General features: G+C 43.0%; 1 protein-coding gene across 1 annotated transcript in view; it reads right to left on the bottom strand.

The window, feature by feature from the left end:
- pdlim4 (PDZ and LIM domain 4) overlaps positions 1–2901 on the bottom strand; it is a 45116-nt gene extending 42215 nt beyond the window's left edge. Inside the window, exon 1 of the mRNA XM_079283539.1 lies at positions 2674–2901. Coding sequence (XP_079139665.1) covers positions 2674–2766 — 93 coding nt within the window. The 5' untranslated portion in view covers positions 2767–2901. The remainder of the gene's footprint in view (positions 1–2673) is intronic.
- Between the last annotated feature and the right edge of the window lie 14742 nt (positions 2902–17643).

Raw genomic sequence — 17643 nt, 5'->3', positions numbered from 1 at the left:
GATAGAAAGCTGCAGGAGGTAGTGTAATGCTGGATCTTACTGCCAAACACACTGTATTTATGCCTCTGACATTACATATTTTGATAAATATGCTTGCATCTCACCAGCTGCTTCCTTCTTTAATTTTAAAGCCAAGATTTAGGAATTAGTCGAAACTCCCTTTTCACTCCTGCGAGCAGCTATTTCCATGTCAAGCGTTGGTTTTTATTGCCGTCCTTGCTATGCAACTGTCTGTGAAGTGCAACCTTCACTGACGCCGTCGTCACTTAGTTACGCAATGTTCACATTGCAAAAGCCTTCCCTGTGCACGGATGCCATGGTTCCTGCACTGGCAGTCGTGCAAGGCTGCACAGACTGAAGTGGCAAAAAAGAAATTGCTGACATTGAAACTGCAACTTGTCAACTGTACTAATGATTAAAGAAGTCAGGAAGGTATGCATCACGAAACCTGAGATGTGCTGAAGCTGCACTGGGCGACATGTTGACTTCAAATTCAGCATGAAACCAACACAAGAGAGCTGCAATTGCATGTCGTGTAGATATTTCCCTTTTTTCCACATTAACTCTGGTCTCGGGCATTTTCTGTTTTGGAAACTCTCGTAAACAGTGAAATAGTCACAAAATGTGGTCTATTGGTTTCGTGTACTCGGACACGAATTGTCTGTTTTTTTTTAATGTCACAAAGCACGAGAACAATGGCAATGAAAAGCCAATAAGGATCCTTTTGTGTGGCGGACACATGAATTACACGCATCCATGCGACTACGCAACGGTCAAAGCTAATGACAACAAAAAGCATTCATGATGGGAGGATGCGTCCAACAAACACAGGACTTGTACGTGTTATTTTAAGCCAAACCATGATGTTTTTCCAAAAACATAGTTTTGTTGCCTTATAGCCTAACGTTCATTTTGTTGTCTAAACCTAACTGTTCGTAGAAAATTTAAGCCCAAACAAGAGGTTTTTCTTACACCCAACGTTCGTTTGTTGCCTAAACTCAACGTTTGTTTTGTTGCCTTAACCTAACTATGTGGTGATTTTAAGCCCAAAAATTATGTTTTTCTAAAACCTAGTCGAGTACTTTTGTTGCCTGAACCCAATGTTTGTTTTGTTGCCTGAACCCAACGTTCATTCTGATGCCTAAACCTAACGTTTGTTTTGTTGCCTTAACCTAACTATGTAGTGATTTTAAGCCCAAACACGATGTTTTTGTTAAACCTAATCGGAGTAGTTTTGTTGCCGAAACCTAACTGTACAAAGGTATTTTAAGACCAACCATGTTTAAACCTGACCGAGTGGTTTTGTTGCCCAAAAGAAGTCGTTCCGAACAACATAAAATAAAACCCTCACACGTCGTGTCGCTGTACACAAAACCACCAGACTGCATTTCATGACGCGGTCTTGAGACTCAACACAGAGAAATTTCTCGAGCTGCAAAATTCAGTTGCCTTTGGAGAAGCAAAAGGCGCCAAGCAAGCGAGGGGACTGTTTCATGTCGGAACCACAACCGTCGAGACTTTTGAGTCAAAGTACGCCTCAGCGTTGAATCACAACTACAGCGGTTTAACAAACAGAGAGCACTTCAGGTGACCTTCGGCTATCTCGCCTGCTCCTCTGAGAGTTGTTAATCTCCCGCCGTAAATCAAAAAATTACACCTCTAGTTTAGAAGTGCTATGGCCCTGTAGTTAGAGTCGGTTTGGGGCTGGTGATTCAGCTGAGCACAACACCTGGTATCCCTCAGCAGCACCAATGAGCTCTGATGAAAAACAAATGTCAGCACTACCCCGGCTGTGTTTATCCTGGCCGCAATGAACTGTTGGCTACTGCCAGACCCACTGCCAGCACGCTGACTCTTGACCCATATTCTGTGGGTCAGGAAAGTTCATGAACACTATACGTATACTTTTACTACTACCACCATCAGTGTTAACAATGACGAACTAAAATAACGCACACAATAATACATAATGTCACGCATCTGTTGTAGAAAGATCACACCTGAGGTCACTGACTGACATTAGAATATGGAAACATAAAAGGCATTATTTGTTGTTGACTTTTTCATTCATTTGATTTTAATATAGTGTACATCTGTTTAATTTATTAGTTGTTAGTTATTTTGATCAGTTTGAGTAACTTTTTAAATAAAAAAAAAGTCAAAAATATTTTATTCCAGCTCCTTAAATGTAAATATGAAATGTTATATTTACTCCTCTATTAAAGTAAACTGAATATATTTTAGTTCTGCACTAAAAAAACAAACACTTTATAGACTTTTCTGACATTGTAGAGACCAAACAACTAATCGGTTAATGGAGACAATAATTGACAAATTAATCAGCAATGAAAATAGGAAGTGGCAGCCCTAACATAGTTGTTCAAATTATGAAAATAACGCTTTATTCCGTTTTTTTATCTTATTGTTAATGGTTCAATTGTACTGGCAACTTTAGCTGCCAGGGATTAGACGGCACCGCCTGTCAGCTGTTAGAGTAAAGCCCATTATAAACTACTGCTATTACGGATACCAGACTTGTTATTGAAGATTAATTAATTAAGAAAGCGATTCCCAAAACGTTCCCCTTCATGCATTCATCCCTATTCATTGACATTACTTATAACCCGGATGATAGATGTCTGAACCGGCGGAATGAACGGAGGTTTCACCTACCCTGGAGACGGTTAACGGCGTGCTGAAGTCCCGTCCTCCCACCAGCCGAAAGCCCCACGGAGAGGGTCCCTTTAGCGTCACGGTCTGGGTCATGTTTGAGTCGATAAAGACGGACAGATAGATCCTCGATCGAACGAGCTGAACAAGGAAGAAGAAACAAAAAAAAGCCACGCGTGAAGTAGCGCGAATCCTCCGCCTATAGCTGCTAGGCAACGCTGTCCCGTCTGAGAAAACACGTTCCTCCTTCTCCTCCTTTTGATTCAAGTTTAAATAACGAAGCCGGCTTTGACGTGGAGGATGACGGGGTTGTCCTGCACCGCCTCCAGCCGGTCGACACGGAGTGGGAGGGGGCGGGACGGAGGCTGGCCTGGGTCACAAAACAATAAATCAGATGGTTCTTCAGCACTGCAGGTAGCAGATAAATAAATATGTTGATATGCTAGAACCTGGTGGATGTTTTTCTGTGTTTCCTTGTTCTTTTCCTTCTCTTCTGTTATTGAATTCCTATTGTTGCACCACCAGGGACAGCATGAGGTCTTTCTACATCCTATTTCTTTGACTTTTTTATCCTGAACTTCACCAGCTTAGGCCCCCACCTCGGCCGGAGCGAGCCTTCGTCGGTTGTTTGGAGTGTTGAGGAATGTTGGTGGAGATTTGGCCTGATGCGGTTTGGGGGAGGCTTAGCTGAGGATCCACTGCGGCTCCCGGGCCTTGCAGAACCCCCAAAATAAGCCTGTGCGCTGGTCGGCGAGATCGAGTGAGGATTTGTGGGTCGAATGACGGCGTTGGATGTGGCCGAACCGATGTTGGACGGGTGTCTGCAGGAGGGCTGAACTCCTGGAATGGGAAACGAGAAAGCCACGGCATTGCGGTGGCCCAGACGTGAGCTGCATCGAGGACGCGCCCTTGGCGGACGGGTGTCGCAGCGTCATTTGATGATTGGGTAACCGGCTGCTAGGTTGTCAGGAGTTTAAGGGATGGACTGCTGGGCCCCACATGATGGCTGTGGCTACTATTGGTCCGATTTCATAGCATGAGGGGAAACAACTTGGCATCTGCTTGCAAGATCCGAGGACGGCCGTGAGTCCGACTCTTCGTATTGTCAGATGCTGGCGGGTGGATGCAGCTGGTCGGCGAGGTGGAGATCGCGGGTTTGGCTGCCCGGACCCTCTCGATGGCGGTTGGCGGCGTCCTCTGCGTGGTGTTCCGGTTGCGAGTGCAGGAAACGCGAGCGTGCCGAATGTTTGTTTGCCACAGAGTTTATTTTCTGCAATAATCCAATGAAGGAATCCCATTGGCTTTTTGGCCTACAAAAAACACCCCAACTCCTGCAGCACTCTATATCTGTACACTAATGCTGGCGTGACTGAAGAGAAATGAAAACATAAACATGCTGGTCTTTGGGGCTTGTAAATGAATCTGGACATGCAATTAAAACTAAGGCCAGTCCATAAACTCCATGATCAGGGGTCTTAAGCAAAAAGCTGCAACATCAATAATGAAGATGTTGTGCTGTAACGTGGACGCCTCCCTGGCAGGAAAGACCTCTCCCATTTGTCAGTGGATATCCCAGCATCCTCTCTGCCCCACTTCTTGATTCGTTCATTTCCCCAGCCAATTTGCGGAGTGAGTCACTGAGCTTATAGGATTTTCTGCTGCAGAGGGAATGATCTCATAGACGTTCCTGGGAATCTGCCCTTCAGGCATGTGGAGCTCCGTCTGGAGGTCCGAGTTAATTTGAGTCAGACTTCCAACCCCACTCCAGTTCCTTTGTGAAAACAGTGGCTCTGATGTCACACGAGCTGGATCCCGACATCAGGTATCATCGTCGGCACGTGAGTCTTTCTTACTTGTATGAACTTGATTTTCTGTGACGCAACAGAGAGAGTTGAGAAGTAATTGGAATGAAGTAATGATGGAAATGTTTGATAGAAGAATATGAGTGAGATGATGTCAGATCAGTTCAGTGTGCACAGAAAAAGACCAAAAGGAAAATATCAACTGACACATGATCACAGACTGCTCTCCTAATAATTCACACACAACAAAACTTTATTTTCAAAAACATCTTTTCTTCAGAAACGTCAAAATGCAACGCATCCATGCCTATATTTTATTCTAGCGACTGTTTTGAATCCCATGCTGATTGTTGAGTTGTTCTCATAGTGGAGGAACATAAGCACTTCATTGTGTCCTTATTATCCCATCATGCTTCACTTCTGTGCATTGAACTATATTTACAAGTACCATTTTCACAAGAACATTTTAGAAAGAACATTTCAGAGTTTAAAAACAAAACAACAACATATGTACGCAATATGTAGCAGGTAAACATGTAAACAAAGCCAATAATCATGTTTTAGAGGGTGTCATTAACAGTATTTACAGACTGATAATTTACTTTTTACCCTGGGCACATCACAGGATGACTAACTAAAGAATAAGAGAGGATGAGAGGGCTGTGGTCTGCTCTGGAGATGAACAGGATGACATCTCGGATATGTGTCTTCTTCAAAGCCTGCTCCCAATAAATCTGACTCCAACTACAGAGAGCACCCATCCCTCTGTTCTTTCCCCCCAGTTGGTCATCATTTGACATACCCTGGGCAGTGTCTAAGAAGCCCTATTAAATCCCTAAATATATTTACTCTGGTTTTCCCCTCTGTGGTACGTAGCCAAGAACAACCGGAGGGTAAGCAGGTAAGACGAGCGGCGTTGTCGTCATGAGCTGTCTGCCTCCGTCTGGATCTGCCGTCTGGGAGAGTGACGTCAGCTGAATTGTTGCGCAACAATTGATTCCTCAGCTTTGTCTCTGGTGGTGAAAAGAGTTTAATAATTCTCAACGTCGTCACACCCAGTAAAAATGGCAGACAACGAGATGTTCTTTAAGGGTCCTCCTTATAGTGATGAGAAGTAGCAACGCGGCACACTGAACGAGTCAAGCTGAACAATTTACGCTGAAAAAATCACGCTGAACAATTGACGCTGAACAATTGACGCTGAACAATTGACGCTGAAGTTGCACTGAACGGGAGTCACGCGAAACACAAGTTGCGCCAAACAAGTTGCTCTGAACGAGAGTTGTGCTGAAGAATTTACGCTGAAAAAATCACGCGAAACAATTCAACTCAAAATAAGTTACACACGTCTGACAGATATAAGTAAATACAACTTTTGCTACAACACACATGTCATGTTCAGAACCCCAGCAGGTAAAGGGTTTCAGAACAATACCATGATTTCGAGGGACGTCTAAAAGTCTGCTGCCTTTCTGGCATTGAAGACCTTTCTGTTTGCTGCTGCCTTTAATTGAACCACGTTCAATTAATATATTAATCAATTTCCTGAATTTCTGCATTTTACTACTGCATTTTATTTTTTTACTGTTTTTTAATTGTTTTTGAAATCTCCTTTTCTTTTGCCTTGTGTTTTGATGCTTTTAATGGTTTTATGTGAAGCACTTTGAATTACCTTGTTGAAATGTGCTATACAAATAAACTTGCCTTGCCTTGCCTTGCCTTGCTAATCCTGCAGCAGATGTTCCTTCCTGTTGGTAACATCGTTGTTAACAAAGAGCTTCTTTACTTTCAACATCACACGACATCTGGTATCTTCGTGTCCCCTGCTTTGGAACATGGCTGGTTTGTTCGTGATGGCAGAAGCTGGAAAACAATGGCACCACTTACAGCCCGGTGCTGGAGCGCCCCGCGGGGAAGCAAATAGTTGGAGGCAAATCATGAAGCTTCATTTATGTGGTTGCAATATTGCTGAGTCAGAAATGAAAAACAGATGATTTCATATCGCGAAAAAACACTAACGGCCCAAAGCTATCTCATAAGAATGCCGAAGACACTTACCATCTGCAAGTCGATGTGATTATAAATCATTGATAGAGCAACAACTGATACCGGAGGAAATACTTCTCTTTATCTGGAGAGTACGTGCCCACTTCCTTCACAAGTATCTCTAAATCACAACTTTAGCCCCTAAACGTTCCAGTCGGGCTACATGTCAGCTAGTTCAATGTATTTGCACAGAGCAGCTTCTAAATGAACCCGTTAGTGTGTGAATGTACAGGTGAACGTTTCTTTATGCTCAGTTCGTGTCAGGATGGAGGCATTTTTTTAAATGCACACAAATGTACCGCATCATTCATTTTCAGACCAAAACAATGGCTTCATAATAGTTTATAAGTTTTAGTTTGCCAAGCATAAAAAGAAATCATCCTTTACGTGTCAATCCATCCCCGAACGTTTGATTGAATTGCTACGTTTTCTGGCCGCACACAGAGAAACACTGACCAGATGCCGGCTATGAATATTTAATGTGGTGCTGAAATGTTACTGTTGTTGGAATAACAAGCAGATGTGCATGTCCATAAATATGAGATACAATCTAACAAGAATAATGTGTTCGCTCGCAGTGAGGCAGCGTACGGACACGAAAGTAAGAGAGACAAAGCGCGTAGTCAGACAAACCACCCTTGAGTTAAATGATAAAACACTGAAATATTATGATTCAACGCATGAATGTGATTTATTTGTTGCATGATTGAATTTGCACTTTTGGCCAATGCCCCTCGGTTTAACTGTGAGAGTAAGAGGTTTTCCTACTGTGTCTGACAACTGACTGAAACATTGTCATAACTGCAGATGGATTATTACCTGACCACAGTACAGAATCACGAACAATCACAGACTGATCTCGCTCTGTGTTCGGCCAGAAGAACAGGAACCAGATCTGCTGTTACACGTTTGGACAACAGATGTTTAACTGCTGAAGTAACACATGTTCCAGGCGTATGCTTTTCATAAAGAAGCCTGAATCTTTACAGTACATTGAAGGTAGTCGTGTGTTCTTAGCTCCTTTGCATGCATCCTAAACTTGCTATTTCCTTTTGTTACGTGTCACTTCTCATCAGGCAGACCTCAACAAGACCTCGTTCACATTTTCTGTTCTCATTTAATGAAACAGTGACTGAGCTTTAACTGCTCACCTTCAGCATCAGAGTGTTTACATCCATATTGGGTGAACAGTGCCAGACTCGTATCCCTTTTTTACAACACAATCAGCAGCATCAGCCGTGTCAGCAAATGCCCAAATGTGTCAAAGCCCGAGGGCTCGAAGCAAGTATGACTCTTATCTGTTGAGAGTGAGAGGAGTAAGTAGTGTGACTTTGTCGTGTTTTAGAACCACAAACAAAAACTGCTAGAAAGGATCCAACCTGTGCAAAACTCCTGAGAGGGTTTCTACGCGTTCAGAAGATTCTGTGTTTGTGTGTTTACGTACGAGAGGCAGCCTTGCAGTCGTTGAGTAATACTCTTGTAGGAAGGTTGCAATTCTGTATGACATGTTTACATGCTACTTTGAGTGCAGTGTGTCATTTGCTTTAGATGAAGGTTCTAGCAATGTTATGATGTCATGAATCAAGTTCGAGGTTATTTTTTATGGAGTTAAAGTTGCAACGAGGACCAGTCACCCTTTCGTCATTTTTCTGAAGCAAAAGTCTGACAGTCTGCCCCGGTCAGTCCTGGTTCTGGTTCTCTTCCTTCCAGCGGACCTAGCAATACTGTCTGGGTCTCCAGCAGCGTGGTGTCGGTGTTGGTTCCCACCGGGGATCGGCGGAGCAGCGAGGCAAAGCTCTGCTCCTGGTAGGAGGAGGAGACGCTCATGCCGGGAGCAGAGCTCTCCTCCGCCCGCCGGAGCCCCGACTGCAAGTTCAGGACCGGTCTCTGCTGGAGGATCTGGGTCTGGACACAGTGGACCGGTCTCTGCTGGAGGATCTGGGTCTGGACACAGTGGACCGGTCTCTGCTGGAGGATCTGGGTCTGTCCACGGTGGACCGGTCTCTGCTGGAGGATCTGGGTCTGTCCACGGTGGACCTGTCTCTGCTGGAGGATCTGGGTCTGTCCATGGTGGACCGGTCTCTGCTGGAGGATCTGGGTCTGTCCACAGTGCTCTCTTTGTAAACAAACCAGGGAACAAGAGCAATCATTGGACAAGCCCACAGCAACAGGAGAGGCATGAGGAATGCGTGTGGGCACTGTTTAAATGTAATTCGATATCCAGGGGCTGGTTGAGCAGCAGCAGGACTTGTGTCTCTGAGGGAGAATCTTCTCAGGCTGGCGGGTTTGCACAAGCATGTGTTTTTTTTGGTTGGACTCAAAATCAGAAAAATGTCTTTTTGTACAAGAGTTCGAGTTTTTTCAAACTAGAATTACCGCCTCGCGGTTGTTTGTCTACGCCAACCAGTCATGTTGCAGTTTACATCCATGTCTGTCCAAAATGTTTACGTGTTCTTTATCATATTTATTTATTCGTCCTACTTTATCCCAAACATTTCTGTGAAATTGTCACAATTAGCTATGACTTCTCGTGGTATGGCCAAAAACGTTTTCTTTTCGCGGTCACTGTGACGTTTGACCACCAAATTTAAAGAAATTCCCTCGAGGCCTTCCCAAGAAATTGCATTCACAAGAATGCGAGGGACTTGAGGTTACAGTCACCTTTAACCACCAAAATTTACTCAGTTCATCGTTGAGTTCAGGCGGACATTTGTGGCAAATTTGAAGAACTTCCGTCTTTGTGTTGCTGAGATATCACGCTGAAAAAGAATGGACTGAACAGACGTACACTGCCGCGGACGAACTGAGCTACATCAGCTCTCACACAGTGAATAGATATAGATTTAGAACAGAGACAGCCCTAGTAACGCTATTCAAAAATATGGTAATTAATAAATATCAATAATTCTACATTATCTACATTATTTTTGTCTGAATTATGCCATTTCTAAATGAACTTCATTCCTGTTGTTTTTGCTAGTTTTCTTGGCTGAAGCTCTGGAAGACATTGGATCAATCTTAATGCACCAGAACACATAGCAAGTTAATGCAGTGCTTTGCAATTTATGAACCTATAAATATTCTACACTATATCTGCAGTTTGGATATTTGGTAGATATGAAACTAGAAGGAGCGCAGACCTCCACCGAGGCCAAATGCCCCATCTCCAATGTTAAGAAAAACGCGTCCGTCCCGTTATTCGGATCCGCTTAATAAAAACTTGGAGCAGTATTTATTTCGTAATCCTGCTGACAAACAAACAAACCAAACTGAAAACATCACCTCACTGGTGGAGGTAATAAGAAACCAATACATCGATACCAGGAACTGAACCCCGAAATACAAATGATGGGGAACCAGATCAACACTAACAATGAAGTCTTTGTCCTGACGTGCTGGATTTTTCTGACCTGGGAAAGACAAACCAATGTTCCCCACGTGTACGTTTGCCAGCTGTTGACAACCGAGTTCAGCACATTTTTCACTGCTTCATTTGTGTTTACAGTCGATGTACCACGGAGTTGAAGGCCATCACTAGTCATGCCAGCTGGCAGGCTTCGGTCTGGGATTACCTCTCTGTTTATGTCCATGTTTGGTAAACCTTCAACTGTTGATACAGTATAAATAAACATACTGTACACCTATAAATGTAACACACATATGAAACTATTATAACTTCATAAACAACATCTACAAAAACAAGAATTCAAACCAATGACCCTGTTTTGTTGCACGCATTATAATCATAGACTGTATCATTACGATAAACCGATTCTGCATGATGCGTTCTTGGCAATGGGAAGAGTTTGGTATCGGAAGCGTTCTGGTTTCACGTTTGTAAGTCTAACGATGATTTAGCTTTCTATTAGCATCACATTAGCTTGTAAACTGACCATGAGCTTGTGAAACAAACCGGTCGAACACATCGTCTCTCAACTCCAACTCCAGTTTCACATCTCAAGTTGACAATCGGAACGTTAACAACCAGCAGCGCACGGAAAAGGAAGTCTTGGCCCGGATGTCCGCTGGATACGCTGCTAAAACATTCATATTTTTACTTCGAGTGATTGTTCACAGCGCAAAAAACAACAAACCAAAAGATGATTTTCTCTGTTACCTTTTGTGGTATCCGTCCGTGCAGGTGGTTACGGTTTTATTTGTCCAGTTTTCAGGATGTCGGTCTCTGAGATGTCTTTCTGCCTGCACCCAAATACAGCAGCTCATCTTGATAATCCATCGCTTTGATTGTGAAGAAAAGCTTCAATGAAAATGTCAGTAGTGTAATTCCATTCACCTGCATTGAAATGAAATGGAGGAGAAATATGAAACCTCGACCGATATACCAAACCACTTGACCAGAGACCAAGAAAATATGTTAATAATTCATTTTCAGTGCCCAGACTTTAAATGCAGGACTTTTACTTCTTTCTGTTTCCTCACTTGAACACTTCCTCCTTCGACTGCATGCTGTCATGGCGCGAGGCATTTAACAGTAGCTGTGTGCTCGCAACCCTTGGTGGTAAATGGGTTTTAGGGGATTTAACAAACTCAATGCTCTGTGATCCCTCTGTCTGTTAATTGTAGTTTGTAATTGGAAACTTCTTTGTTGGTGATGGAAATGTTACTCTGTAGCTTTTAACTGTAAACTGCGGATTCTCATGGGACTGCAAAGCTGCCAAGTGCTAAATAAGTATCCAGTGTTGTGCACTGTTTACCTCAAAATAGAGAAAATAAAGGAAAGGAGTGTACGGTTTGTTGATACTGTGAAAAAGCGTGTAGACTTAGTAAAATACCACATCAGTGTTTTCACTATCTTTGACTCCGAGGCCTCACACGAGGAGGAACAGGTGTTGTGAAGCAGAGCTAAAAGATGACACACACCGTAAACCAAAGGGGAAGTCCATCTGAGTTCATTTCAGTCATACAAGGCAATGGGGAATACTGAAGAGAGTGCTGGGGCAAAAAGTATGTTCAAAGTATCTGGGCATGCACTTTTATATTGAACTCGAGCTGGAAGTGACCCACATATCAGCTGTTTTTGTCCTTTGTTGGGGGGGTACAGGGGATCTTTAGCAGGTGATAGCAGGTCAACAGTATACCCTTATTAAGGTGGTGTACGTCATCTTAAAGCTGGGAACCTGAAGATTAATTTGAGGTGCAGCTCAGCAGTGTGTGTCAAGTTGTTCGAGACATAAATCAGAAATAGGAAATGATTAATTCGAATAAATTGTTAAAAGGCTTAGAGAACATAATGGCGGTATATGCTGGCCATTCCCATGCTCACTTGGGTCACTTTTGGGGAATTCCTTTCGCAAATTTGCCTCTAAATTTAAAAATGTTTACCTCTTCAGCATTGATAAAAAATTAAATAATCAGAAATCCCTCCAAAATACCACATGAAGACACCAAGACCTTGAGGAACACCACAGAAAAATCCAATCCTCTGATTTGGTATCAAAAACGTTTGACATTTGGAGAAAAGATTTCCCAGGGATTATTCAGGCTCCTTCCTGAGAAGCTAGCATGATTCATTAGGATCACCACTCTAGCTTTAAGTCTGAGTCTCCAGCTTCTAACCTTTTGGGGGTCTGTAGAACCAGGCTGAAGAACGAGCTCGTTTCCCAAAAGACTCGTAAATTACAGTTTTAACTACTAGTACATTTAGCAGGAGCAGTGTTCACATTGTAAGGTCGCCGCTTTCCTCTGGAACATGGGATGAATTACAGCTGCTGGTCAGCAGCTGCTGTTAAACACCGCCTTCACCACACACACACACACACACACACACACGCATTCACACACTGACACGCAGACCAATTAAAACACTGTGGGAGTCCTAGTGTAGAAATTTCTGCCTCCTCTTAAAATCCACCCATGAAAAAAAGAAAGCATTTGTGAGGTTTTGGAAGACGAAAGTTATAGCTAGAAAGGTTTATGTAAATATGATTGCATAAACAATTCTTTATATTTCTATATTCCCTTTCCTTCCTGTTCCCCCCCCCCCCCCCCCACTGTTTCTCTCTTCATCCTTTCTAAATACGCTGGTCTAGCCCTGTACGGGAATGTCAAACAGCACTTGTGAGAAAGACACATAAAAGGGGAACTACAAAACATTACACACACACACACACACACCTCACACAAACCTCAGCAGCCACACACTCACACACTCACACACTCAGCAGCCACACACTCACACACTCGCAGGAAACTACCCGTCGTTCGGCTTTTGTTTTATGTCGTGTCTTGAAAGCTTGTTTATCTACTTTGCTCTCTTTGCACCAACACCATCAACTGAACCAGAACTCAACCAGGCCTCAGTGTGCACAAGTAACCGCCTGTTGTGTCTTGTGTTGGATGAGCGGAGCCCGAAGAATGCTTTTAGAACCCGTTTACAGCCTTCGGGGGGCTTCAGCGACTTCAGTGGCTTTAGTGACTAAAAGAGGAGAGTTTAACTTTCTCTTCATGATGATTTCCAGACGATCGCGTGTTGCTTCTCTTTTATGCTGCAGACCCCTGTCAGGGTCCATCATCGAGTTTATCCCGCTGTGAAAACAGACTTTGTATGGCACGGATTAAGGGTTTGACTGATTTATTTCTCAGACAAAAAAAAGTACCGGGCCAAAATGAGACAACAAAAGCCATGGAGGAAAAGAAGTCAATGAAAATGTGGGCTTCAGAGTTATGGAGGCAAAAAATGCATAAAAACATCTTTACGTTTATATACGGAATTTATCAGATCTCTGACACATTAAGTGATGGATGGATTATCTTTAGATTAAAATATCTATTTCCACATACAGCTCACAGGCTACATATACCAAGTACACGTAGTCACCATGACGTCAATAATAGGTTTGTGGATTGACGTTTTGAAGCCTCTATTTTGGCCGCCAGCATCTTGTTTTTTGCAACCAGAAGTGACACAAGAGGGCGGAGCTAAATACAACCGAACGCTGAATAAGATATTTTTAGGCGACCAAAAAGTTTACGTTAATTAATGTTCATGAACTGAAAACGCACTGTGAAAGGGTTAAAGTTCTCGGACAAAAACACGGACAACTCCAACGCCGTGGTAGCGACCTGTCAATCACCGTGTAGCCCCGCCCTAAAGCATCCCCTGCTTTATGGTCTGTGTGACTCTAAATGGACCATCATGTACTAAATGAACATCATGCTGTATTGAAGAAGACTTGAAACTAGAGATTGAGACCATAAACTCATGTTTACAATGTTTACTGAGGGAATAAATCAAGAGAGAAGTAGAGTCATTTTCTCATAGACTTCTATACAACCAGAGGAGTCGCCCCCTGGTGGTCACTAGAGAGAATGCAGGTTTAACACACTTCAACCTTGGCGTCACTTTTCAGAACTGAAAGTTGCCGCCTGACTTATACACATACAGTACATACCGTAATGTGTGCAAATGGACACCAGTGTGCTTCAAGCATCTGCCTTCAAATTATTTAATGCTATGAAATATATGAAGGGTAATTTCAACATGAAGTAAAGTGTTCAGGTTTTGTTTCCTTGTGTCGAATCAGTTTAAAGTTTTGAGTTTTGGCTTTCGTGATGGATCCCCACCTGCCAAGAGTAACAACATGTTTTCATTCGTTTGCTCCCAGCAGAGACAACATCTCTCAAATTCAGGTCAAAGGACTTTTTATCCTACAATATAGGTTCATCCCAAAACGTGCTTCACACTAAAACAAGGACAGAAATAGACTCGTAAAAACAGAAAAGAATGGCCCACGCAGACTGAAAACACTCAGGAAACCTCTCAGCAGCTGAACTTTAACAATCGGGCCACTGTGGGCCCGTTAGAGTCGCTAACCAGGCTTCTGCTGAGACGCAATCATGTAATTGAATCTCCGCTTCCTCCACCTTGTAGACATAATTCGGTTACAGGTGCACTAATGTTTGCCAGTTGGTTTTGTTTTTCTTTCCAGCTACTTTCGATGACTCTGATACCGGTGACATCACGTCTGGTCACTGAAGAAGAACTAAAGATGGACGCTGTGTTTTGTTTTGACGCACAGAATGAGATAAATAGAGAGTAGGCCTACATTGAATATAACAAACTGAACGTGCGCCATCGTATCTGATTGGCACGGTTCAAAGATTTTTCTCGCAGGAATCGGCACTCACTTCCTTCAACGGGCTGTGGTTTTGAGATGCTGTTTTTGGCTTGAAGTGTGATTTTGGTATGAAATGGGAATCTCTCTCTCTGTCTGGGCTCCTACAGTTGAAATGTTAGCGTCCTCCCTCGACTCCTTGATTGCTTCAGCACATGTCTGAGGGAGTGTGTGTGTTTTTCTATGCCTCCCGTGCTGGTACCGTTCAACCAGCCTTTTTCCAAATGAGAACAAAGTGTGCTGGACGATGTAATTTGACAGCGAGCGGCAGCACCGCAAAGACCCCAGAAGGTCACGCAGAAATGTTTTTGTGGATTTGGCCGCGCTCATGATTTACACAGCGAAGATGATTTCACCTCCTGCCTGACTGCCAAGCCGAGAGTCAGGTTTAGTTGTGTGGCTTTAGATCACAGCGGAGTTCTCAGAGGACTTTATAGTTCTCACATTATGGAACAATGGAGGGGAGAAAATAATATACAACATGTTATTAATGGAAACCATGACACTTCCCCAGCTGATTACTTACAATAAAACTATGATTTTTATTTAGAACAATCTTTATGAAATGTTATGTTTAAATATGCAGATGAAGCATTATCATATCAAATATGTGCTCATTTTCATTTCCAGAACTGAAATGTGAACTTTGGATAAAGCCAACTTCAAAATGATTGTTTCGTTTTGTTGACACATTAGAGTCAAAAGTTTTTACTGAGGGAATTTTGGACATATACTTGTATCACTCATAAACCAGAAAATAAATCTATTTTACCATGTTTTTATGACTAAAATGTTGTATAAATGAGTCTCAGAATGATGTGTGAACAAAGCCCTCAGTGGAAACCTTCAGCATGTCGAGAGGAATGAAAGTGTAAAGTTTGGTGTATGTAAGAGCTGCTGAAGTGGAGATTTCTGGATCAGTCTGAGAAAAAACCCATTTAGAGAAAACGGCCTTTAAAAGATATGTTTGGTTAAATCATGTGAAATGCTGACAGGACATTTTTTATGGCTTGGGGGAAGCAGAGAGTTAAGACCAGTGACCAGCGTGGGACTGGCGGGTCAGTCGTCCTTCCGTCTGTATTTCCATTATCGGCTCTGACCTGTTTGAGCTCCAGCTGAAAGAGCTGAGTCAATATTGGTGAAGTCATAACTCACCGATACGTCGAATGGTTGAGATAAAGCTTCGGTGACAGGCGCCTTTAGTCAAATGAGGTGTACACTTCCGCACAAACACACACTCATGTACGTACGCGTTTGTGCACACAACAAAGAAAGGCTGAAAAGAAAGAAACAGAAGAAGGAGCAATGCATAGAAATTCAACATAATGCTATTCCTTGATGAATGACGTCACACTGAAGGTTTATTAGAGTTTAAACTTCAGAGATAATGTAGAGAAATTATCTTATGAATATCTTATGAATAACCCTGAAAATGTGAGCTGGTTTTTTTTCTTGTTATCTACGAGTTGTCAGGATTATTTCAGAATTTTAGAGGTGGCCTGACTGTACACATGAATTTATGTGGCTGTTTGTGACTTTTCAGAGTTAATACCAGTTTATCAATGTCATTTTTGTTGCTGCTCTCCTCTTCTTCTCTGTATATGCTCCCACTGGCTCCCATCGATAGGAAACATGCGATCTCCTTCCATTGCTTTGCAGACGATACCCAGCTGTACCTTCTCTATCAGGCCACAGAGCACCAGACTTACTCTCACCTGAGTGTATTAGAACTGAGAAAACTGGGCTCATTTAGGCTGTGCTGACAGACGGCTCATGTAACCCAATCTTTAGGTACGACAGCCGGGCCCTGAATCATGACTACATGTACGCTGGAGTTACACACACATACACGCACACACCACAACGTTCATGCTTGGAATCCACGAACGGTTTTAAGGACATGCAGGTCGCAATAAAAAGTCTTTACCTCGTGGGAATGTGTCCCTCTCACACGGAAGACTTCCTGATCTCTCCTTTGTGCTTTTAGCGAGTGTTTTTCTGCCTCATTACCTGGTGGCAGTCACTGGACCAGAAACACACACACACACACTCTCGCTCTCTACTGCTTTCTCTGTGTCTTACTGTGTTGTTTAAACTTCCACCAGGGTGGAATAAATGGAGTTTAAGTTAGAGTCCAGGTTTGCAACATTGGAAAATCCCAGAAAAAAGCATTTTATCTCTTGCCAGATGGCAGCAGTGTGAACAGACTGTGGCTGGGATGGGTTTTGATTTTTAATATCCTTCGTGCTCTTCGCAGGCACCTCTTGTCACCAATATCAGTGATTCTCAGTTGACGGGTACCAGACAACGTTTCATCAATCATGGCTGGAAGAACCACTGTTGCTGCTTTGTCCTCGTTGTGGAAGCCCCAGGTATCCCGGGATATCATCAAGCTGTATTTACTGTACCAAAATATGCAGATTTGCTGTGATTAAATTGCAATAAATGGATAAAAAAGTATGAAATTACGACATAATGATGCCGATCCGTAAATATTTTCACTCAAATTTTGCGTATTCGCCTCATAGCTCCAGGTATCCAGAAAGAGTCACCAGTCAGAAAGGTCAATCATGACTTTGGGCACTTTTCCGCTCTGAGTTACATTTTGTTCTAATTTATGCGTTCAGGGCACTCCTGCAAAACCGCTTCAGTCATTGAAAACAATTCAAAAAGACGCCCGGCTACTAAAAAACGCTCCGTGTGAACAAGACTTAAAGTTTCCTCCAGCGTTTTTTAGGGTTTCTCACCAGGTGGGAGACGTGTCATGACCATGTCAGAGCGTTTGTAACGCTGACGATGAGTCGAGCTGAGCCCCTGACCTCAGCTGATTAGGTTTGATTACAAGCGGCTGAAACCCAAAACCCGCTCTGTGTGTGTTCACCTTGAATCACTCAAACACAAAGCAAAACATCGGCAAGTACAGCAGCTCACATACATGTGGGCTACATTGTCTCTCCCGAGTCCTCTCTAAATCATCTCTGCAACAAAAA

Source organism: Melanostigma gelatinosum (assembly GCF_949748355.1).
Source record: "Melanostigma gelatinosum genome assembly, chromosome: 14".
NCBI classification, from domain to species: Eukaryota; Metazoa; Chordata; class Actinopteri; order Perciformes; family Zoarcidae; genus Melanostigma; species Melanostigma gelatinosum.
The sequence above is the reverse complement of the archived record's forward strand: the minus strand, read 5'-3'. Positions and strand labels throughout refer to the sequence as shown.